General features: G+C 40.9%; 1 protein-coding gene across 1 annotated transcript in view; it reads right to left on the minus strand.

Annotated features, from left to right (window-relative positions):
- The window catches only part of LOC308296900 (uncharacterized protein), a 61,751-nt gene extending 36,668 nt beyond the window's left edge, over positions 1-25,083 (minus strand). The window contains exons 1-3 of the mRNA XM_080740252.1: positions 24,973-25,083; positions 17,492-17,612; positions 13,246-13,413 (exon numbers count right to left, since the gene is read on the minus strand). Coding sequence (XP_080596378.1) covers positions 13,246-13,413; positions 17,492-17,612; positions 24,973-25,065 — 382 coding nt within the window. The 5' untranslated portion in view covers positions 25,066-25,083. The remainder of the gene's footprint in view (positions 1-13,245; positions 13,414-17,491; positions 17,613-24,972) is intronic.
- Between the last annotated feature and the right edge of the window lie 724 nt (positions 25,084-25,807).

A 25,807-nucleotide genomic window follows, 5' to 3' on the forward strand; every position in this document is an offset into this window, starting at 1 on the left:
GATGATGGAACATAGGGCTGAAGGAACATAGGGCTGAAGGAACATAGGGCTGAGGGAACATAGGGCTGAGGGAACTATGCATGGACCCCTCCTGCCCTGTCTTGCCTGCTATCTCACCAAGGACTCACAAAGACTCAGATGTGGAGCAACTTTTCCAATTCCTAAATAACAATGATGTATTTGACAAGTTTCATTCTGGTTTCCGTCAGAAACACAGCACTAGTGAAACTGCACTCCTTAGAGCATCTAGTTTATGAAGGCAGATGTCGGAGAATGCTCAGTGTATTCAACACTATTGACCATTCTATCCTTCTCAACAGACTGCAACAGTGGTTGGGTTTAAGGGGGTTTGCGCTGGAATGGTTTCCCTCCTATCTGTCAGGGAGAAGTGTAGCTGTCGCCCTCGACTAACATTTCTTCATCAGCTCCCTTGACCTGTGGGGTCCCCCATCCTTGTTTTCCCTCTACATGTTACCCCTTGGTGCACTCATAAACAGTTGTGAAGGTGTCTCTCATTACTACACTGCACTGGGCGAAAAGAGCAAGAATCCCAAAATATCGAATTTTGATTCTTTCTGGAATACGGACATTTCCGTCACATATCCTGACTTTTTTTGATATGCACCATATCTGGTCAAATATGAACCAAATATACATCATGAAGACAATATGGTGTACTAGGATACAAGCAAATATTTTATTTTTGTCATATATATGTTCCATAAATGACCTTAGGTCATATCTGTAAATATCTGATCACAATATTCTTTCTAGAATACTTGATGTGTCAAATATTGATTCATATATGACCTAAAGTCATATCTTTACAGTGGATTTGCTAGAGAATACTGACCATTTCTGAGGCATATTTAAGGTTTTGTTGACATCAACCATATCTTATCAAATATGGACAATGTATACATCTCCTTGTCATATACAAAGTATGCATATACGTAATGAAGTAAAATATGAATATACTGAAAGCATATTTTGACAAGAATAATGGCAATATCTGTAGCATATATCATCAACGATTTTCATATCAAATATACTTACTACAGATTTTGCCATTTGGCATGTTTTGGGTGAGATATTTAACTGATATTGATAGGTCATGAAACAGAACATTTCTGATGCATATATGAGTTCCATAAAAATGCCATATCTGGTCAAATATGAACCAAATATATATCACGGAGACAAATGTTGTACTAAGATACAGGCGTAAGTTTAATTTTGTCAAGTATATGTCCTGTAAATTACCTCAGGTCATATCTAGAAATATCTGATCATAATATTTTTTCTAGAATACTTGATGTGTCAAATAGTGAGTTCATATTTGACCTAAAGTCATATCTTTACAGTGGATCTGCTAGAGAATACTGACCATTTCTGAGGCATATTTAAGTATTTGTTGACATCAACCATATCTTATCAAATATGGATGAAGTATACATCTCCTTGCCATATACAAAGTATGAATATACGCAATGCAGTATATATGAATATACTGACAGCATATTTTGATAAGAATAATGGCAATATCTGTAGCATATATCATCAACGATTTTCATATCAAATATACTTACTACAGATTTTGCCATTTGGCATTTTTTGGGTGAAATATTTAACTGATATTGATAGGTCATGAAACAGAACATTTCTGATGCATATCCTGACTTTCATGGAAATGCTAGATCTGGTCAAATATGAACCCAATATATATCATGGAGACAAATGTTGTACTAGGATACAGGCGTAATTTTAATTTTGTCAAGAATATGTTCCATAAATTACCTCAGGTCATATCTGGAAATATCTGATCATAATATTTTGTCTAAAATATTTGTTGTGTCAACTAGTGAGTTCATATATGACCTCAAGTCATATCTTTACAGTGGATCTGCTAGAGAATACTGACCATTTCTGAGGCATATTTAAGGTTTTGTTGACATCAACCATATCTTATCAAATATGGACAAAGTATACATCTCCTTGCCATATACAAAGTATGAATATACGTAATGCAGTATATATGAATATACTGACACCCTATTTTGATTAAAATAATCTGTAGCATATATCATCAACGATTTACACATCAAATATACGTACTACAGATTTTACCATTATGCCTGTTTTGGACGAGATATTTAACTGATATTGATAGGTCATGAAACAGTACATTTTTATGCATATCCTGAGTTCCATGGAAATGCTAGAACTGGTCAAATATGAACCCAATATACATCATAAAGACAATATGTTGTACTAGGATACAAGCAACATTTTATTTTTGTCATGTATATGTTCTGTAAATGGCCTTAGGTCATATCTGGAAATATCTGATCACAATATTCAGTTAGAATACTTCATTTGTCAGATAGTGAGTTCATATATGACCTCAAGTCATATCTTTACAGTGGATCTGCTAGAGAATATTGACCATTTCTGAGGCATATTCAATGGGCGAAAAGATCTAGAATCCCCAAATATCTGATTTTGGATTCCCTATAGATACGGACATTTCTGATGCATATCCTGAGTTTTGTTGATATGCAACATATCTGGTCAAACATGAACCCAATATACATCATGAAAACCATATATCATACTAGGATACAAGCATAATTTAAAATGTGTCATGTACGTGGTCCGTAAATTACCTTTGGGCTAAAATATCCAGAATCCCCAAATATCTGATTTTGGATTCTCTCTGGAATACGGACATTTCTGATAAATATCCTGAGTTTTGTTGATATGCACCATATATTGCCAAATGTGAACCCAATATACATCATGAATGTTCATGAATACAAGCAGCTGTTTAATTTTGTCATGTATGTGTTCCGTAAATGACCTTTGGTCATATCTGAAAATATCTGATCACATTATTTTGTCTAGAATACCTTTAAGTCTCTGGTAAATCTTGATGTATCAGACTTTGACTTCATATATCACTTAAAGTCATATATTTACAGCATAACCACTTCCAAATACAGACCATTTCTAATGCATATTTAAGGTTTTGTTGACATATCTTATAAAATATGGATGAAGTATTCATCTCCTTGTCATTTACAACATATAAATATGACCTATTGCAGTATATAGGAATATACTGACACCTATTTTGGGTAGAATAATGGTAATATCTGTAGCATATATCATCAAATATTCTCATATAAAATATACTAACTACATATTTTGCCATTGGGCCTGTTTTGGGTGAGATTTTTAACTGATATTGATAGGTCACGAAACAGAACATTTCTGATATATATCCTACATTTCATTGATATGTCATATCGAGGGCTTGGAGCGCAAAGGGCCTATGTGACATTTTCAGAATTTTACAGGAGAGCAAAAACAAAGTTTTAATTGACTGTAACTATTTTATTAAAAACAACATGCGTAAGCAGTCTGTACTTTTATACATATTAAGCTAAAAGGAATTGATATTTTAATAGTTATATATATAAAAAAGTACAAAACAATTTAAAAAAAATACAAAACTAATACGTGTAAGCTAAAACGTCACTTAGGCCCTTTGCGCTCTAACATTGTATAGCTTTTTGCTTCACGTTTAGGGTCTAAGTGACATTCAGAAAATAATAATACTGGACCAGAGACAGTAACTTGTTAGTAACTGCTCCGATCCACACCAAACTTGGCATGAACACTAATCAGGGGCCTGCCATCAGAGTAGCCACACCAGGGGCCACATTTGGCCCCCAGTTACAAAAACAGAGGCCCCTGGGGGCCCATGGGTGCCAAAAGTGCACCGTTCGTCCAATCTGCGCCAATCTTGGCATGAACATTGTTCAGGGGTCTGCAATGACAATAGTCACATGAGGGGCCACATGTGGCCACCAGGGGGCACAATAGGGGCCAACTCAGGGGCCCCTGGGGTGCTAAAGGTGCACCGTTGCTCCAATCTGCACCAAACTTTGCACAAACACTGTTCAGGGGTCTACCATGACAATAGTCACACCAGGGGCCACCTCACAGGCCTTATCAGGGTCCCCAGTGTACCATATCAGGGGCCCCCAGGGGCCTCGGGTTCCAAAGGCACACCATTGCTCCAATTTGCATAAACTTAGCATGAACACTGTTTAAGGGTCTGCCATGACAATAGTCACACAAAGGGCTTCACCAGGGGCCCCAGGGTGCAAGTGGCCCCTGGGGGCCCCGGGGTTCCAAAGGTGCACCGTTGCTCTGATCTGCACCAAATATGGCACAAACACTGTCCATGGGTCTACCATGACAATAGTCACACCAGGGGTAACCTCACAGGCCTCACCAGGGGCCCCAGTGTACAATATCAGGGCCCCCCAGGGGCCCCGGGGTGCCAAAAGCACACTGTTGCTCTGATCTGCACCAAATATGGCACAAACACTGTCCATGGGTCTACCATGACAATAGTCACACCAGGGGCCACCTCACATGCCTTATCAGGGTCCCCAGTGTACCTTATCAGGGGCCCCCAGGGGCCCCGGGTTCCAAAGGCACACCATTGCTCCAATTTGCATAAACTTAGCATGAACACTGTTTAAGGGTCTGCCATGACAATAGTCACACAAAGGGCTTCACCAGGGGCCCCAGGGTGCCAGTGGCCCCTGGGGGCCCCGGGGTTGTGACTATGCCCTGGTGTGACTATTCTCAGGGCAGAACCCTGGACAGTGTTTGTGACAAGTTTGGTGCGTAATGGGGCAACAGTGCGCCTGTGGCACCCAAAGGCCCCTGGGGACCCCTAATGTGGCCCCTGGGGGCCCCTAATGTGGCCCCTCGTGTGACTTTTGTTGTGGCAAACCCCTGAACAGTGTTTATGCCACGTTTGGTGCAGAGAGGACCAACGGTGCAACTGTGTCATCCAGGGGCCCCTGGGGGCCTTGATTTTGCACCTGGGGGCCACACATGGCCTCTGGTGTGGCCACTCTGAATGCAGACCCCTGATTAATCTTTTTTTGGTGCGGATCAGAGCAGTTTCTGGCAAGTTACTATCTCTGTTCCCTTGTGTTACCCAGGGCCCACCAGGGGCCCTAATGTGGTCCCTGGGGGCCCCACAAGGCCCCTGGCGTGACTATTGTCATGGCAGGCTCCTGAACAGTGTTTGTGCCAAATTTGGGTGCCTATTAGGGCCACGGTGTGTCTGGTTTGGTATTCTACACGTGCACTAAAGCCTTTTGCGCTCCAAGTTCAACTGAAGGGTTTCACATGAGCCTTTTTGGTTTTTAGGCTTTATTTCAAAAAGTAAAAGTTATTATTACGAAAGATTTTCACCATCTGATAGAGTTCGCAGAGACCTTTAAAATGATGTAAAAAAGTCATTTTTGCAAAAAATGTCACATAGGCCCTTTGCGCTCCAAGCCCTCGATATCTGGTCAAATATGAACCCAATATACATCATGAGGACATATTTTATAGAAGGATACAGTTACATCTTTTTTCTGTCATGTGTATGTTCCAAATATCACCTGGACATATCTGAGCTCAACAACTTTTCTAGAATACGGATCAAATCTATGGTATGTATATGAATGTGTCACAAATACAGTCTATATTACATTCATATATCACTTAAAGTCATATATTTACTCTGGATTCCGATATTCAATATTCACTTGGCCCAACCCATATCTAATCAAATATGGAATATGGAAGTATTCATTTCCTTCTCATATAAGAAGTATATGAATATGAGGTATTGCAGTGTAGGAATATATTGACACCCTATATTGAGTAGAATAATGGCAATATCTGTAGCATATATCGTCACCGTAACTTATACAATATACTTAGGCCTACTACAGATTTTGCCATTGGGCCTGTTTTGGGTGAGGCATTTAAATGATATTAATAGGTCATGGGAATTCACAGAATTGGGTGATTTATACTGGGCAAAACAGACCAGACCAGTGTCATTGGTATTTCATATTTGGTCAAATATGAACCCAATATACATCATGAGGATATTATATACGGAATCTTTGTCGTGTGTGTTCTAAATATCACTTTATATCTTATTTTTGTCATGCGTATTTCAAATATGACCGTATGTCCTATCTGGACATTCTGATGAGCACTATCCTTTTCTAGAATACAGATCAAATCTATGGCATATCTGAAGGTGTCCCATTTTCGATGGTTCAATTTTCTTGGCATAACTAATCAAATATGGATGAAGTATGAATATGGCTTAATGCATCCAGTATACTGTCTGGAATGTTGATAACCTATTTTGAGAAGATGACAATAGGGCCTATACTGTATGTAGCATATGATCACCTTTTGCCATATATTGGGCCTGTTTAGGGTGAGAGTTTTGGGTGACAGTCCAAACTGATATTTCATGAAAAGTGACAGAATCTGGTCATTTTTACTGGGTGAAATCCCCAACTTTTCTATGGAATACGGACCATTTCTTATTCTTAGTTTTCTATTACCTTGGAACCTTGGAAGACAGTGACATATGTCATTTTTCACTTTATTAGCGTTTTGTGAAGTTTGGAAGTTATTAGCAAATGCGGCCACAGGTTCTGTTATCAAGGTTATGTCCCCCAGGTTATGGGATCAGCTCTGTTGTCACAGATACAGTCCCAGGCAGTGGATGGAATTATCGCTACAGGATGCAGTACACACACTCGCACCCTGTCACACAGACAAGAAACAGACAAGAAAGAAGTAGCGACAGCTACTAAAAGGTCTTATAAAGGACTTGTGGAGCTGTGTCCACACAAGACCGCATTTATGACCGCATTTATGACCGCATTTATTTATTTATCCTAGTTGGTTTGGAGTTTGGAAAGGGTTGACATTAACTTGTTCCTGGTCCTTCTCTAGTCGCCAGCATTGATTATTGCCCTTATCTGTTTCATTCAACTTCTTCCTTAGTGGGCAGCAAGTGTAATGCAGGTAATCGCTTTATTGCCAGGTTTGACAAGAGAAACAAGGGACTAGGTATAAGTAAAACAAGCACAAAAGAACTAGGCTAAGTTTGACCACTCTAAAGTACACCGGCTATTTGAAAATGGCAGATCTATAAGGTTTGTTAACCATCTATGTGTGCAGTTAACCTGATCACGTCTCCTCCTATCCATGCTGGCCCACAGCTGTTGCTCAGAGTGTGCTCAAAATATGGTTAGCTGTTTGATATTAAGTTGATTATAACAAATGAGGATGGAAAGGCAGCATTCCCCTCTTTATCTGGCCGACATGGTGCTCAATGATGTAGACCAAGTCACATCATTAAGGTAACTTTCCACCAAACAGACTACAAGAGACTCTTTGCAGCTCCTTCAGACTGGCAGTCTGTCGCTTTAGTTGGCACAGACTAAGCACAAACTTTAGTCGTCTGAAAGAACATGTTTTTGTACTGATGTGTGTTGCCAGGTCTGCTCATTATAAGAGACTTTGGACTTGTTTTCCTGTATAGTCGCTTGTAAATATTCATAGTTGCGGGTTGCTTTAGTTTGGACTTGTTTTCGTAAGTGTGGTTGCTTATTTGGGCTTGCTTTTAAGTACATAGACCTGTTCCCCATGTTTCACTCACAGAATATGTGGCAACACCAAACAATCAAACCCACATTTTATTATTCAAGCTTTGCTTAGGAATTGATCGATTTATGTTGAAATAGATACAGTAATATGGTATTGGTTCAAATGTGCAATGGGAAAATGTCCCTGGCTTATTTAGGCTTGTTTCTGTTGCAGACTAGAGGTCCACAGAACTAGAGTATCTACTTCCTCATTGCTGAAAGGCTCCCAAAGGCAGCTTTTTGGCGCTTTTCCACTTGTTCCAACGCTGCGTTGCAAAATCTGTTCGGTGGGAAAAGGGGCTTTAGGGATGTCCTCAGTGGTTTTGATGTTCAGAGACTACTGTAAAATATATGCACAGCCCAATATGCTGTCACGCATGAAGGGCACACGATGGCGCAAACACACACAGTATGCAAATTAAAAATATATATATTGTTTTTGCCAAGTTAAATTATTGCCATTGTAGGTCTGTTTTGTCTTTACATGTACAACCTGCTGCACAATGGTTTTTGTAACACCAACTAACTTTAGAATGGAGCTCTGGTCTAGACAGAAATCAATGGCAAATATTTTACACAATCCAGGGCAAGGGTTTATGTTTGAATGTTTGGTAGTATGTTTGAACAATGTTTATTCAGTGGAGTTATAGCGAAAACGGACAGCCAGTAGCAAAAACATTGTCTCCCTATGCCTTCGGCCTGGTGGAGACAACAAGCCTAAAATTGCTTATCATAAGCAGACAAGGCAAAACTGGGGGCCCCATATCAAAGGTTTTCCTTTTGACCAGAATGGATGAATAGAACATGTTGAGTCTAACCTCCTCTTCCCATCTGTTACACAGCTCTTCAAGAAACAGGTCGGTGTTGGACAGAAGATACTGTCCAAAGAGGACCAGCTATACCTCAGCGGTGCAGTCGCCAATTCCGTCAGTGACGAGGACAAAACTGTTTTCAAAATCAAATCACCAAAGTGGCGCTCATCACGGGTGTCCAAAAATGGCGGACTGTCAGAAGGTCCTGGATGACAATGGGAAGAAGGTTGTGTAGCCCAGGTCCACCCATGTTCACACCTATCGTGGACAGTTTACAAGAAGAGCCCCCCCTCCTGCAGAGGGCAAGCATATCTACCTGCAGCAGAGTGAGGAGGACACCTCTGGGACTTAGTAAGGCTTGTTATAGGCTCTGTGTACAACTGTACTCTTGGGTTTTTAGAAGGGGCATAAATGTTTCCTGTTCAGATTCCCATGGCTTTGTTTCATTGGCTCAGCAGCAGATTTGAACCAGAATAACCAGAACAAGCTATGGAAGAATGGGAACCATTCATGCCATCTTCTGGAAACATGGGATTATAGTTTGCACATTGCCAATTAATGGTGGTGTTCTGTTCATGCTTTTGGTTCTGATTTGTTTATTCTGTCCAACACTGACCTGTTTCAAATAGTGTTCTTACCTACCTGGAGTGTGTTAAGTAAGAATTGGATGTGTTCTATTCATTTTACAGTATATTCAACAATCAACTGTGTGTGTGTGTGTGTGTGTGTGTGTGTGTGTGTGTGTGTGTGTGTGTGTGTGTGTGTGTGTGTGTGTGTGTGTATGTGTGTGTGTGTTCTTAAAATACTGTTCTTAGGTTTTAGCCCGTTTTAAAAGAACATTTAAAAGAATATTTGCTCTAAAAATAAATATTTGCTTAATTGCATTAAGTAATTTTCTTGTGTTGAAATGTGTACCTATCATTTGGTGTAGAGAGAAAGGAGCTGGCCTAGTATAGGCTTAAGGGGACACTGAACTGTATCCTGGTATGGTGAATCCTGATGGTTAGGACTTAAAATATGGTTATAGGTCATATCAATCAAGAATGTATCCTGACATAAAAATACACCTAGTGTTTGGACTTGACATATGTTTACGGGTCATATCAATACAGTATCCTGAGCTAAAATACACCCTGTGTTTGGACTTGAAACATGGTCATAGGTCGTATCAATATAGTATCCTGAGCTAAAATACACCTGGTGTTTGGACTTGAAATATGGTCACAGGTCATATCTATACAGTATCCTGAGCTAAAATACACCCTGTGTTAGGACTTAATATATGGTCACAGGTCGTATCCATACAGAATCCTGAGCTAAAATACACCCGGTGTTTGGACTTGAAACATGGTCACAGGTCATATCTATACAGTATCCTGAGCTAAAATACAATCCGTGTTTGGACTTAATATATGGTCACAGGTCGTATCAGTACAGAATCCTGAGCTAAAATACACCCCGTGTTTGGACTTCATATATGGTTATAGGTCGTATCAGTACAGAATCCTGAGCTAAAATACACCCCGTGTTTGGACTTCATATATGGTTATAGGTCGTATCAGTACAGAATCCTGAGCTAAAATACGACCCGTGTTTGGACTTCATATATGGTTACAGGCCGTATCAATACAGAATCCTGAGCTAAAATACACCAAGTGTTTGGATTTGAAATATGGTCACAGGTCATATCAATACAGTATCCTGAGCTAAAATACACCAAGTGTTTGGATTTGAAATATGGTCACAGGTCATATCAATACAGTATCCTGAGCCAATGTACACCCGGTATTGGCACTTGAAATATGGTCACAGGTTATATCAATACAGTATCCTGAGCTAAAATACACCCAGTGTTTGGACTTGAAACATGGTCACAGGTCTTATCAATACAGTATCCTGAGCTAAAATACACCTGGCGTTTGGACTTGAAATGTGGTTAGAGGTTGTATCAATACATTGGATATGAGTTATGACTCATCTCCAGAAATGACAACTGTCCATTTCTGATGAGATATTTTAGACACTGCCTGGAGTTATTTTCAGAATATGGCATGTGGTCGTATACAGTATCTGGGAAAAGATTAACTCCATATTCTAGCAAGAATAAAGTGGTCCCATATTGGGGGTTCGATATGCTCCGAACATGAAATGTATTTCACTTGCTGTTCGGAGAGTATCCAATCCGGATATCATCATACATGACTTGTATCTGGTAATATTCGGGCAACGATATCTAGGGATTCTTGGTATTTTTGCGCAGTGCTGATGACACACAGTGTCAGTTATATCTTTATTTAAGCAAAATAATTTAAGTAAAGACACAGTGACTGCATAGCCTGAATTAACAATGGGATGGCAAAAAAAAGAAAGAAAAATCCTACAGCTTAATGCGGACAAAACCAAAGTCCTGATTATTATTCCAATCTAATGTAACCGATACAGTAAAAAACCTGGGAGTATTTTTTGATATCCACATGAACCTTGAGTTCCATGTAAAGAAAGTTAATAGTCTTGTTTTCATCACTTACATTACATGGCAAACATTAAACCAATCCTTACCTCTCAAGACCAAGAAAAAATCATGCATGCTTTTGTCTCTTCCCGTCTTGTAACAGACTCAACTCTACCCTTAGCTGTTCCTCCATTCACCGACTTCAACTACAGAACACGGCTGCCATAATGGTGAATCTCGCTATTTCCCAACAGAATCCTCACTAAAACTAATCACAGTACATATAACTTGGCTGCACGTCTGAAAGAGGGGGCGTGCATGTTCAGCTGTCAGAAAAATCTACTCATGGACTCACATTGATTTCAAGATTTGAAACATAAAAGATACATTGTTCACAATGAATAACATTTAGTGAGAAACATTTGAATTGATACTCAATACAATTATAATGTTTTTTTATTTTGTTTGAGTTGTATTACTGTATTGTATCCACATCAGTCTGGAAATGATCCAGTTGATTTGTATTTCTGAACATCAGTTGTGACGTAGGCGACATTGTTGGTGAGTGGTTGTTGGTGTTGTACTGGGGAAACCTCGCTTTTGCGAACGCCCATCATTCCGACAACGGAGCGTCAGCAGGTTAGCTACTCACCCCACGGAGGTTTGGGTTAGGGTTTGGGTTAGGTTTGGTTGTCGAAAAGATGCTATGTCGAAATGATGACACGCTCCCGTTGTTCCAACGAATCAGAGAAGGGTTAGGGTAGCTACTAGGGATGCGAAGATATACCGGTACGGATCGTAATCGCGATACAAACGTCCGCGATACGGTTGAATCGGTACATTCAGTGTGTACCGGTACAATAGACGGCCGAAATCGTGATGGATCGTGCCGTGAGTGTCTGGATCGGTATATTCCGCGATTGTATCGGTTCTTCCATATAGTATTTCATTCTATCCTGTGTTTCCGAGGCGCCATGAATGCACCATCATCAGCTGTTCAACCCCCTCCCCAAAAGCCAGTCTTTAACGCGAGCTGCGACTCGGACAGACGGACAACATCTGCACTCTGCATGCAGGCAACCAGGGAGACAGACAGTGCAGCGAAATGCGAGTGAATCAACAGACGAACTAGCAGCCCCACGGGTTAAAAAGATAGTTGTACAGTACTTAGCTTTATAACATCCAAGTCCGCTGCGCTGATTTGTTGTCACAGAGTAGCACAGGCTGATCGAGTGATATGTAATCAACAGCCGTTTCTTAGCGAATCTCCGACGGACAATTGATTGAGATCATCTTCTGCGCTATATTAACTGCACACACACAACAACAATGTTGCTGGGTGTTGTAGGACTACTGCTTGCGTTTAAAACAAAGTATTTGTCACTGTTCTACAACTTTCCTGTTGATGCAAGCAACTCTCTCACTTTCTCTGCTGCTAGTTCTGCTCTGCATGGGAAAGAAGCCTAATTTATACATCGGAGTACAAGGGTGTCGCACCTAAAATAGCAGACCTACAAGCTCACAATGTGTTGTGGATGCGACGCGTTGTGAGCTTGTAGGTCTGTTTTAAAACATTTTGGCTATAAAAATTGCATAATCCTGGATTAAATATAATATAATATAATATAATATAATATAATAATACAAACCAGGGAGGGACTTTATTCTTTTTATTCTTTTTCAGGTCAAGGACCCCTTAGCTCAGACAGAGATCAAGCAGGGACCTTCGCTGTAGGCTAGGCATTATAGCCTACTGTATCACACAAATATTTGGCAGGCCCCCTGTAATAACCCTGGATTGGGGTCCCTGACTCCCAGTTGAAGACATATAGGCCTACTAATAATGACATAGGCCTTCTATATGATTAGTTAACAATTCTACAATAGCCAGCAGCTTTGTGTTCTCCCAGAATACTATAGGCCTATGTTGGGTTGTTAGACAGAGCCTAGTACTACAGTGAAAAAATAAATTGCCTTGAATTTAAATTTCATAATTTTTTAGTCGCTATGTTTTGTAAATTTGGGGATTTGGGCTTGAATCGTGGTGAATCGTGAATCGTATCGCATCGTATCGGGAACAGGGGTGGATCGCGATGTATCGTATCGGCAGGATTTCAATGTATCGCAATTATATTGTATCGCTGGCAGTGTATCGAGGTCCGTATCGTATCGCCTCAGTGGTCGAGATTCGCATCCCTAGTAGCTACGTCATCAGCCAGCCAATACACAATGGTGTATTTGTCCCGCCCCGCACCACAGACCAATCGGAAGCCGCGATGATATGCTGTATATGTAATGGGGACACCAATGGCACCGAATACTAAGAATGACCCATTTACCGGTAACATAAATGAAGATTATTAAAGTAAAGTAAATTGTGTAATTTTTCAACTCTGTCCTCTCCAAACTGCATCTACTGAACATCCGTCTGTTCTAATTTTACCTTCAATCTGCTTCGTCAAGGTTTCCACGTTGCTCTGGAGGACTTGGGTGATGTTCTCACTGCTATCCAGTCTGCTCTGGAGGACTTGGGCGATGTTCTCACTGCTATCCAGTCTGCTCTGGAGGACTTGGGTGATGTTCTCACTGCTATCCAGTCTGCTCTGAAGCTCTAAATGTGAAATATGTGAAATATTAAAACATACATGTCAAGTTGTTCGTTAAAACTAATTTACTGACAGATTTTGACAGATGTTGCTTCTGCCAGCCATTTTCAACATTTTCACCTTTCTTTAAAGACCCAAATAATATGTTGTACTTCACCTACATATGCACATATAGCTCAAAAAATAAAGATCTACTCCTCTATTTCCCAACTAAAAAGGTATATATGTTCCTGGCACGTTCCGTTCTTTAGCTATCGGCTTGAATAGAGCAAGGCCAAAACATGTCAGGAACAATCACGTCAAAGTACAAATAACCATTTATTGCAACAAATGGAATACAGTTAAACTTGCGTTAAAGGGCTCCATGTTCTGAGATGTTCCCTGAATTGTGTACATGCGTGCTTGCATGCAGAATCAGGGAACGTTAAGCAAAACCCCCATAGCATAGGGATACAATAGTAGTAAAATAGCAATTATTACTGCCCTTTAATACGGCTCAAATACCAAGGGCTTTGACATAATAAGCGGACAAAGTCAGGTCTCAAGACAGGCCGGCAGCTGCCACATCAACTCTTTTGACATTTGTTGAGCTGTAGAATTTATACAGTATAGTACACAATAATTCATGGTAATATTTGGTGGATATGGTTTCATATAGGATACGACAATTGAATGTTTATTTTAGATAAATAGTGCATAAAAGAAGTGCTTTTATGTTGCACAACACAAATGGTGAAATATTTGCCAACAAGTGTAACATAACTGAGACCTAACTAAAGTTCCAACAGAAAAGAAAAGGATGGGCTGAGCTGGGTGAGCCAGCCGACCCACCACAGCTCCCATGAACTACCAAAACAAAGTGAAAAGATAAACTATAAGGTCACAAAAACACATATGATACTATGACCAGCCTCTCAGAACTTAAACAAACAAATACTGGAAGAACTTAACTAATGGACAACATGTTGAGTGTTCTCTACTGGGCTGCTGGGGAACTCATGGGAGCTGACAAACTCTCCTCTTTATACTCTAGCCTGGCCCTCATCACACATGGATCAGCTGACACAGGGCAGAGAAACCAAGGCAATCACATGTTGAGTGGCAGGTGAGTGTCTAGCCATGCAGCAGAGAAGCAGATCACCAGAGCCAGCAAGCCAGGGTAGACACTAAACAATAGGACAAATAAACTAGGGTAGAAACTACAACATTGGACAAATAAACCAGGGTAGACACTACAACATAGGACAAATAAGCATTAGTGGACATATATTGTAATAGTGTTGTAAAGTGAGGTGTGCATATGTGCAGGCACATAACAAATACAATTGATAGCTTGAATAGCAGACATAAAATCATACATATTTGATCCTATGCCAGACTCTGATCAAATGGTGGAGGCTGGGGTGCTGGAGGGAGCTAAGCTGAGCTGAGCTAACTGAGCAGGGGCCAAATTATTCCACATGGGTTTTCAGATCAAAAGGGCCCTTTACTGCTGTGAGCAGGGCCCATAGATTATGAGATTAGAGACCCCAAATATATTGGAAATGACAAAATACATATAATAGCCTATGAATGTATATGTAGAGCGGCTATTTTTATTTATTGAAAAACAATCCCTCGCCATTGTCGCCAGTAGGGGCGCCCTTGGGCTTATAAAACCCATCAACCCTATACAAATTACGCTACTGGATCTGAGGCTTCAGTTCCAAGTACAGCCATAGTGAATGCAAGCCCTATTTAAAGGAGCCTCCCTTACTGGGCGAGAGCTCTGATTGGATTATGACTGTGATGTCATGATCAGCAGATAATGAGGCGGGCGAGACTCACGTGTCCTGCATTTTTTTGCAGCCAATGAGTTGAATTTATACCTGGCTGTGAAATTGTTAGCTATGTTGCTAACATGTATTTTTTTTCTAAAGTTTTTATCCCATAATTTTGACCCATTTTTCACCCAGTGCCAATTGCTTAAGTTGTAATCCTGGGCTCTGCTCTCCCTCTGCCAACCTGGGGAGAGCCCCGAACTGAGCTCATGATTCCTCCAATGCAAGAGGAGTGAGCAGGCCGCTTCTTAATACCTGACAGGGGGGAGTTTCCCAGATTTGACATAGCGTGTTGAAGGAACACGTTATTCCAACCAGTTCCTTTCCCCTCCATCAGGCCGACATTATAGAGACTAGGATTACTGCTGTACCTACCCTAGGGGACACAGGGAGGACATGCAAACTCCACACAGAAAAGCCCTTGGCAAAAGCCGATCTACAAGCTCACAACGCCGATCTACAAGCTCACAATGTGTCGCGATGCGACGTTGTGAGCTTGTAGATCTGCTATTTTCAAACATTTTGTACTTTTACTTTTGGCACTTTAAGTACATTTTGATGCCAATACTTTCATACTTTTACTCAAGTACATTTTGAATTCTGGACTTTTACTTGTAAGGGTGCCCACGCACCAAAATACCTAGAGTGGAATCCGCCAATTCATTTCAATGAGAATGGAGCGTTTTTTGGATTTCTGCAAAAGACGCTACATTCTCATTGAAATGCATTGGCGGATTCCACTCTAGGTATTTTGGTGTGAGGGCACCCTAATGGAGTATTTCTACATTGCTGTATTGATACTTTTACTTAAGTATAAAATGTGAGTACTTTTTACAACACTGTTAGAATGATTATTAGCCTAGTAAGCTGCTAAATTCCAACACATTTCAACAACTGAAGAGAAAACACACGCTAAAATATGCATTACTGAGAACTATCAAATGCCTGGTTTGACAGCATCATAGCCCACCCATGACATGAACTGTAGCGCTGCGTTGGTGGATGTTTTCTCCTACGCACAGGCTGTCAGATAAAACATGCCCAACTCCCATAACGTAACGTCAGAAACACAGAACATATTGTTCTAATCTAATCTAATTAAATTATTTATTGATAGGCCAATTTGACAAAAAAAATATATATATATATTATGTAATTGTTCAATTTAAACATTTTGGTAAAAGTAATGTTAAAGTAATAATTAATGTATTACATATTACTCTAGTAATAAAGTAAAAAATAAAGTGACGCTACCCAATACTGCTGGGCACTGACGACGTGGAGAGCCCACAGTGTCCCCCGGTGGGAATCGAACCCAGAACCTTCTAGCTGCGAGGCGACAGGTCTACCGACTGCACCGGCACAGTGTGTGTGTGTGTGTGTGTGTGTGTGTGTGTGTGTGTGTGTGTGTGTGTGTGTGTGTGTGTGTGTGTGTGTGTGTGTGTGTGTGTGTGTGTGTGTGTGTGGGGTGGCGGATTCAGCCTCTACGCAAGGTAAGCAGTTGCTTAAGCCCCTTTTCCACGGAAATGGCCCAACACCACACCACTCCACACCGCCCACTTGTGTCAGGTTTTCCACCACAAGGACCTGGGTAGAGTGGTGTGAAAGTGGTACTAAACCTGGTACTAAAAAGTATCCAATCCAGAGTAGGGCTGAGCTCGGCCAAACAGGGCCAAACACTTCATAATGACTGATCACTCACTGACTTTTCATTTAGACCACCAGGATATAGTTGTAATACATGATAATAGATTATATTGTGTTATAACCATATATTCTAGTCTATTATAATTATCACAGTAATACATTGATACTGTATAGTGTATTATAATCACAGTTATAATCCATTATAGTGTATTATAATTAGGATAGGTGTGTTATCACAGTTTAAAGGGTCAATTTGTTTCTTACCAATAGAGGTTCTTTTGTATAGGCCTAATGGAAAATGTAGATATTTTTATATGGTGTAGTGTCGTGTAGTGTGGTGCTAAAGCTGCAGTGGAAAAGGGGCTTTAGAGCCCCGAGGCAGACGAGGCCTCCTCCCCTGAGCTTCCCCGTAAAAAAAAAGTTTCAATCTGCTTTTAAACACAACGTCACTCTGTGCAAGCTGCATCTTTCCCTCTCCCTCTCCCTCTCTCTCTGTCTCTCCCCCGCTCCCACCCACACACTCCCACCCACCCACACACACCCGGCACCCACACACGCGTGCGTGCGTGCGTGCGTGCGTGTGTGTGTGTGTGTGTGTGTGTGTGTAAACACTAACCCTCATTTTGTTTGGCCAGTCCGTCCATCTTCTTTTCATAGTACTCCCTCAAGTCAGCTTCTGCTTCATGGTCCATGCTGCTGACCACAGCGCTCAGTCTGGCCTCCAAGCGTGTCAGCCTCTGGTTGATTGATTGAAGAGTTTATTGACAGCACAAATCACTGGTACAAGTTCAACTAAAAGGAGATCTTGTCAGATGTGAGATGGGTTGAAAAGTGGCAAAGTCCTCCTTTAAGTTTACAGTTTACAATTTAGCAGACACTTTTAATCCAAAACGACTTACAGTAAGCAGATAATACATCACTATAATAAACAAGATAACATGTCAGAACATCAACAACAATATAACAAATGCATATGAATATCAATCTAAAAAAACCAATATAATCAGTAAAGAAAAAAGGATTCTAAAAAACCTAAAAACAAATGCTAACTAGCTTCCTGTATGGTCATTGAGTGTTTCAGTAGTGCTATGGGTTTAAAAAGTAAAAGTATCATTACTGCAATATAGAAATACTCTGTTACAAGTAAAAGTCTGGAATTCAAAATGTACTTGAGTAAAAGTATGAAGGGATTGGCATCAAAAGGTACTTAAAGTACCAAAAGTAAAAGTACAAAATGTTTGAAAATAGCAGGTCCACAAGCTCACAATGCATCGTATGGCAAAACATTGTGAGCTTTAGATCGTCTATTTTCAAATAGCCTAGGTATGAAATAGGGCTAAAGTGGTTTATGTATGTATTTTATATTATAATGTATACCTGCAAAGTAACTAGTAACTAAAATTTTCAAATAATTGTAGTGGAGTAAAAGTACAATATTTGCATCTGAGATGTAGTGGAGTAGAAGTAAAAGTATTGAAAATCAGAAATACCCAAGTAAAGTACAAATACTTGTACTTAAGTACAGTACTTAAGTAAATGTACTTACTTACTTACTTAGTTACTTTACACAACTGTTTGCCATTATGTAATATACATATTTGTTTTGGCATGCATATTACATGTTTGCATTTAATTCATTTTCTCACATATAACATAAACAAACACAAAATAACACCAACAGAACGCTACAAACTTAGTCACTTCATGGCTTATTTACATAGGAACTACTTTATGTATCTCATATAACATTGAAAGACAGACGGGTAGAACATAGTACTTTATCTAGGATAACATCAATTACAAAAGCAGAAAAGAAAAGAATAAACATAACAGACGGGGGCTTATAGTCATTTTACAAGTCACGAGTAGCAGCCGCCGAATTTTGAAGGAGGCTAGGGATTTTCACTCCTTTAAGGCCAGCGGGATGGCGTTCCACATGTTGGTGGTATAAAGAACAAATTAGAGCCTTGTTTAGTGTTAAATCTGGGTTGAACATGATTAGTGGAGCTGCCTCTGGTGTTGTGATCGTGGACATCCTTTAGGAAGTAGTTTGTCAGAATGTCAGGTACATGGGTATCTTGGAGGTGTAGTGTATCTTGTACACCAGGCCCATTGCAAGATGCTGTACTCTGTCATCTACTGTAAACCACCCCACGCTTATGTAGTGATAAACGGTGAGGTGGGCTCGAGGAGGAAGATCAAGCACGACCCTTATCAATTTGTTCTGGGCTGTTTGAAGCTTTAACTTTAACCCTTAAGTGCTGTTCGGGTCATTTTGACCCGTTTTACATTTTCATTTGGAAAAAAAAGGTAGAAGTTAAAAATGTTTCCACCTGAAACTCACTGGCCTTAAAGATTCTTCTGAGATGAACATGTAAAAAACATATTTTTGCACTACACCCATGCTACACCCCCCTCATATTTTTTGAACCTTAAGTGCTGTTCGGGTCATTTTGACCCGGAAGCACAGAAATACACAGTATTATGCCAAAACACAGACACACAGTCACCCCCACTTCTAACACCCCCCTCCCGAAGCCCCATTCCGAACCCTCCCCGCCTTCCTATAAGCATGAGCAATATTGCCCAGTATTATATGAAGTAGTTTTTTTTACATGGATTTCAGCTAAATCAGTAAAAACGCCTAGCTCTTTCAGTGTTTAATGTGATATAGCAAAGCAGAAATGCAAACATTTACCAAATATATCATATGAATTGTTTGGTATTGAGTCAAAGTCAATGTATCATGATGATTTGTTAAGTTAAAATTTATATTAGTGTTGTTTTTTTAAACCAAATATCCACCGGGTCAAAATGACCCGAACAGAACGAAGGTGTAGTGAATCTGAACAGAACTTAAGGGTTAAGGCAATTGGGGCATCGCGATACCAAACGAGGAATCCGTAATCAATGAGGGGCCCAATAAAAGCACCTCCTAGAGTCTTTCGTGTTTTAATTTTGATCAGCGGGGCAACCCTATGCAAGAAATTAATTTGTTGGTTGACTTTTTTGATTATCTTGGTAGTCATTTATTCACTGGATAGGTTAGCCTCCAGGATGCAACCCAAGTAGATGTTTTTTCTTGATATGTGTCCGAGGCTGGTGGAACCGTCCAAATGTCGGCAATTTTAAAAGTCAGAAAACGCGAAAACAAGAGTGATTTAGTTTTTTCTTTGTTTTTCGTTTTTTTTTATATAAACACAGTTTGAATGTATTAGAGGGTTTTCATTCCATAAGATATCTTTGTTAAGGTTGCCAAATGTTAACACTGGTGTAGTAAAGTTGCCTTACTTTGGAAGAGATTACAGACCGTTTCTGGAGGCGGAGAAGTCAGCTCTTTAGATTTGCATAGCGTTTCGATTGGCCGACGGAATCCATTGTTCCTCAGGTTTCACTCGTGTTCACGCTCTGAGCACCGCCCATACAGCATGGTGCATCTGGTTCTAGTGTGTAAACACTCTCTCAGTGACTAACTTCATCTCGCTAATGTTATTGGTTTGCAGAAGACAGTATTCTGGAAGGATTTATTTTTTGATTTATACGTCGTGATCTGACTCTCTGAGTCGCTCTCGGGCACACAAAGAAAGACGCAGCGATGATGTCTTCTCGCAATGGAACAGCCGGCGCTAGTGGGAAGCTAACGCTATACAGCGTATCTCACATCTCAGCCTCTCGTCTGTGGTAAAAAATAAAGCCCCACCGCTCACGAACGCTTCTTACTTTTTGTGAACATTCTGTCCAAAAAGTAAAGGTCCTATACACTTCTCTCAACTGTTTACTTTTCAAGCGTGGAAGAAAATCCAATCAGCGTGTTGAAATAAAGAGTTTATATCGCTCATTTTGTCAGCCGGTGCATTATTTTCCCCTCTATTATTCGTTGTGTCTATACCACGTGACCAGGGGAGGCAGCATGTCTAAAAACAAAGGACCGGCTGACAAAAATTAGCGATATAAACTTTATTTCAACAAGCTGCTTCGATTTTCTTCCACGCTAATGAAGTAAACAGATGAGAGACCGGCATAGGACCTTTACTTTTTGGATATAATGTTCACAAAAGGCAAGAAGCGTTCGAGAACGGCGGGGCTTTGTTATACTACAGACTAGTGGCCGAGCTGCGAGATACGCTATAGCGTTAGCTTCACGCAGTTAGCAGTGGCTAACGGCTAACGCTAACGTTAGCTAGCGCTAGCTGCAGGCTAACGTAGGCATCTGTTGTATAAAACGCGACCAAACTCTATTTTTGCTCTTCTACAAGCTCACAACGCGAGGCGGTTAAGCGTAGCCTGTAGATTGTGGTTCATTATCAGAGTCAGATGATCCTTCAATCTGACTGAAGTTACACAAACACTCGACGATGTTATATAAAGCACAGTTAGCCGACAGGCTAACGGTGTTGCGCACGTAATAAATTCACTTCAACCTCGTGTTGAGCAGTTAAACCTATTTGCTACGTACGTCTACAAAAACGTTCATATTTCAAAGATAAAGTGCTTACTGAAGTCTCACAGATGTCACAGTATGGTACGCTCAAGCAGAATTACCCGTATCTTTCGTATTGTTTAATAAACAGCATTTTAATCCGATCAGACGCCATTTTCTGTTGTTTTTCAGCCATGCGACCCCATCGGTTGCGAGGTGTACTGCACTTAAATACATTAATACCTTTTTAAGGAAACGACGACCGATCGGATTAAAATGCTCCTCGTTAAATAATACGATCATTACGGGACATTCTGCTGGAGCGTACCCTATGGTGACATCCGTGAGCCTTCACTAAGCAATTTATCTTTTTAATCTGACCGTTTGTGTAGACGTACGTAGCAAATTGGTTAAACTGCTCAACAGCAGATTGTGTTGAATTCACGGTTGGCGCAGCGTAGCGTCTTTACATTTAGCCCAATAATGCTAATCTACAAAGCAACTAAAGTTTAAAACATACATAAACCACTTTAGCCCTATGTTATACCAAGGCTATTTGAAAATAGCCGATCTACAAGCTCACAACGCATTGCGGTGCGACGCGTTGTGAGCTTGTAGATCTGCTATTTTCAAACATTTTGTACTTTTACTTTTGGTACTTTAAGTACATTTGGATACCAATACTTTTGTACTTTTACTCAAGTACATTTTTAATTCTGGACTTTTACTTGTAACAGAGTGATTCTACATTGCAGTATTGATACTTTTACTTAATTATAAAATGTAGGTAATTTTGTAACACACTATTTTAGTGAAAAATAAAAACTACAAAAAGAAGAAAATGACAGGATGAGCATATAAGGAGGGGAGGAGGTAGAAAAGACCACTGGCCACTATTTCTGACATGGCTGCAAGCACTATAGCACAATATATTACCACAGGTCTACTACTAAATAGTAGTTTTAAATAATTGTAGTAAATAAAAGTAAATTTGAAGTTGACAGCTACCACTGTGGGTGTGGTTTGACTTGGGGGAGTGATTTAGGGGTGTAGGTAAGTACCTATTGTCCCTCCCATTGTCACGTTTATGGTGCAACAAGTTTAAAATGTCCATAACTTCTTCAAATATGCTCCAATTCCAACAAATGATACATCATATGAAAGATTAGATTCTGTACTTGGATAATCTGTACAAAAAAGAAAAATGACCAATGCAGACATAAGGAACAAAGTACCAGACCTAGTCACATATCACAGTGTCACCTACTTTAATTGTGAAGTTCTCGACTTTGCTGAGTTTCTGATTAGATCCAAAAAAGAATACATTCCGTTTAACTAGGTGAATTGAGAGTCTGTTGTCATTGAGCCAGGTGCAGATCTTGTTTAGTTCACAGTTAACCTGCAATAGGTCTCTGCCTGAGACTAGGAGAGCCGATTCATCCGTGAACAGAAACAGATTGCAGTCACAAGCAGATGACATTTACATATATTATGAACAACAGTGGTCCTAGTATGCTTCCTTGGGGGACTCCACAGTTTAACTCTTTCTCTGCCACGGGGAGCCACTTAATATTAAAACCCGATTAAACCGTACTTCTTCTGTACTTAAATTAGCTGACCGGAATTTTCCGTACTAGGTCATTAAAAACTAAATAAATGATAATGATGAAAAAAAAAAAACGATCGGCAGCTGTCCTCCGTCTCTTCTTCGACTGATCTAAAAGGATCATTCTCTCAACCCTCTGAACCGGAAGTGCTTCTGGTAGCTTTCAGCCAGCATAGCCACAGTCCCGTCCAATTTCATTGCAGGAGGAGGCGTTAGCATAGCATCTGTCCGTGAAGTTTTTTATCAGATAAAAGTTGACATGGGCACTTCATACGGAGTGGATTACATTCGCTTACCTCGATGTGCACGGATCGTGCACGCGAAGCGTACAGGGGGGGAAGACGACTCGGCCAAAATCCCCACTATATGCCAATGCAGATCGAGACACTTCGCTGGTGAGTAAACAATAGCCGATCGAAATAAGAAAAAAAAGAACAGTGCCATCCAAGAAGGACGGGGGGCGCGCTGATGCTCTTGTAAAATGAATGCTGTCTCTGTGGGAAAGTGTTAATGGGAGGGGGGGGGACATGGTTCCGTTGATTTCGGGTTCCCTCCCCACCAAGTAAGAGTGCATCCATCTCACTGCTGTGATGTCAAGACCGATAGCTTTAAGTTTATCAATCAGAATAGAGTGATCAACGGTGTCAAATGCCTTCTGGAGGTCCAGCATGACCATGCCGCAATATTTGCCATTGTGAATCGCACGTTTGATGTAATCGTTCAAATAGATGAGGCATGTGTCTATGGCAGGGGTATTCAACGTTTTCAGGCCAGGGACTCCCAAACTGATGGGGAGATGGAGCAGGGACCCCCTACCTCTTAGGGTGGGGTGGGGCTACAACATATATTGCATATTTATGTATAAAATGGTGTTTCATTTGCAAACATACCATGTTATTGTGCATTCAATACTATGCTATTAAAATAATAGATTCATAAATTCATGCTTTTATTTTAAACATGCATGTACAAGTGGCCGTACCACTGCCATTTATAAACATACCTTACCAGTAAGACTCCCTAATCGGGAGATAAGCGACCGTAGGTCACTTATCTCCACAAATAGGGCAAATTTTTTTTTTGCCAAAATCTTCCTGATCCATGTTGATGACATGAGTGTAGACATACTGTGTAGTGATTTTCGTGATTTTAGGGCAAAATCTGTAGGAGCAGTGTCCAAAAATGTGTTTTTAAAAATCGGCCTGGAGGTGGCGCTATATGGGAGAGATTCATGTTGATGGGATGAGTGTAGACATACAGTGTACCGATTTGTGTGATTTTAGGGCAAAAATTGTAGGAGCAGTGTCCAAAAATGTGTTTTGCAAGAATCGGCCTCATGGTGGCGCTAGAAGAGGGCCATGTGAGAAATGAGGGGTGGGGTCTCCGCGCCGCCAAGGCGGACGAATAGGTACCGGCCCCGGCTGTCCCGGTCGCTCCTAGCCGGAGTTACGGCATTTTATGTGAGCTGCAGTGTAGGGGGTCCTCCACTGGGGGCGCCACCACTTTTGCATCCGTTCTGGAGCACCAGGAGTCGGTGGTCCCCGGGAATTCCCGTGAGCAGCCCCGTTGGGGTGGTCATTTGGTCAGTTTAGCACATTTGGTCAGTTTAGCACATTTGGTCATTTTTTACATCTGGGGGTCCCCCAGGGACCTGGGGGTCCCTGGAGCTCCGGGGGTCCTTGGAGGTTGTAGTTTGGCAGGCAAGGAGCGTGTGTGCAAAATTTGGCATGGATTGGGGCAACGGTTGCGGAGATATGAGCAGGGCAATAGTGTGACGTGTGAGGTGTGACAGACAGACTGACTGACACTTTGTGCAGGGTTTGATAGTAAATGCAATACTATCAATCTATCACTAACAACCTTGTTAGTGATACATCTTAAATTTTATTTATTTTTTATTTTTCTCAAACAATTTCGGGGACTCCCTGCAGTATCCCTGCGGACCCCCAAGGGGTCGCAGACCCCCTGTTGAAGAGCCCTGGTCTATGGAATAGGACTCGCTGAAGCCAGATTGGAACTCGTAAATCAAATGTTTCTCTTCAAGATATCTAGCCAGCTGTTGGTACCTTACCTGTTCCATGGTGGGGACCCACTCTCTCTCTCCCTGAACCCCACATTCACACAAACACAACAGGAAGAGCAGCAACGCTCCACACTTCTTCATGATCACTGGAGGCACAGACCAAAGTCAACTCTGAGCAGTTTGATATGACCTGCTGTTCTCACTGACTGGAGGGAGGAGTTTACTGTGTGTGTGTGTGTGTGTGTGTGTGTGTGTGTGTGTGTGTGTGTGAGTGTGAGTGTGAGTGTGCGTGTGCGTATGTGGTGGGTGCATGTTTGTGATCAACAAGGCAATCATTGACCTCAGAGTCTGGTGGCCTATGCTCCAGTATACGCTCTGGTAGAGAGAGAGAGAGAGAGAGAGAGAGAGACAGACAGACAGACAGACAGACAGACAGACAGACAGAGAGACAGAGAGATTATGGTAGCATAGTGCTTTTTTTGTTTAGTTTGTCCATGTTTGTCCAGTAGTGCTGGGTAATTTCTAGATACTTTTGGTGAAAGTTCAGCATAGGTTATTGATTATGGTTTGGCCACCCTGAGGTTAACAAACCCATGTCATTTTATTCAAAAACCATACACTATGGTTTGGCTGACCTGAGGTAACAAACCCATGTCATTTTTGCGACCGTAAGGTCGCAGTTTAGTATGAAAACCTCCACCGGCCGTCCGTCCGTCCGTCCGTCACACACGTCACACCTTTGCCCTGCTCAATGTATACGTGTAACGCCTGATACTGAGGTGATGTGTCACTGTGACATCACAGATACTGAGGTGATGTGTCACTGTGACATCACAGGTGAGATCGCAGTGATGTCAGATACTCAGAGCAGGGATCTCCATAT

Source organism: Nannobrachium achirus (genome assembly GCF_963921795.1).
Source record: "Nannobrachium achirus genome assembly, chromosome: 13".
In the NCBI taxonomy this organism is placed as follows: domain Eukaryota; kingdom Metazoa; phylum Chordata; class Actinopteri; order Myctophiformes; family Myctophidae; genus Nannobrachium; species Nannobrachium achirus.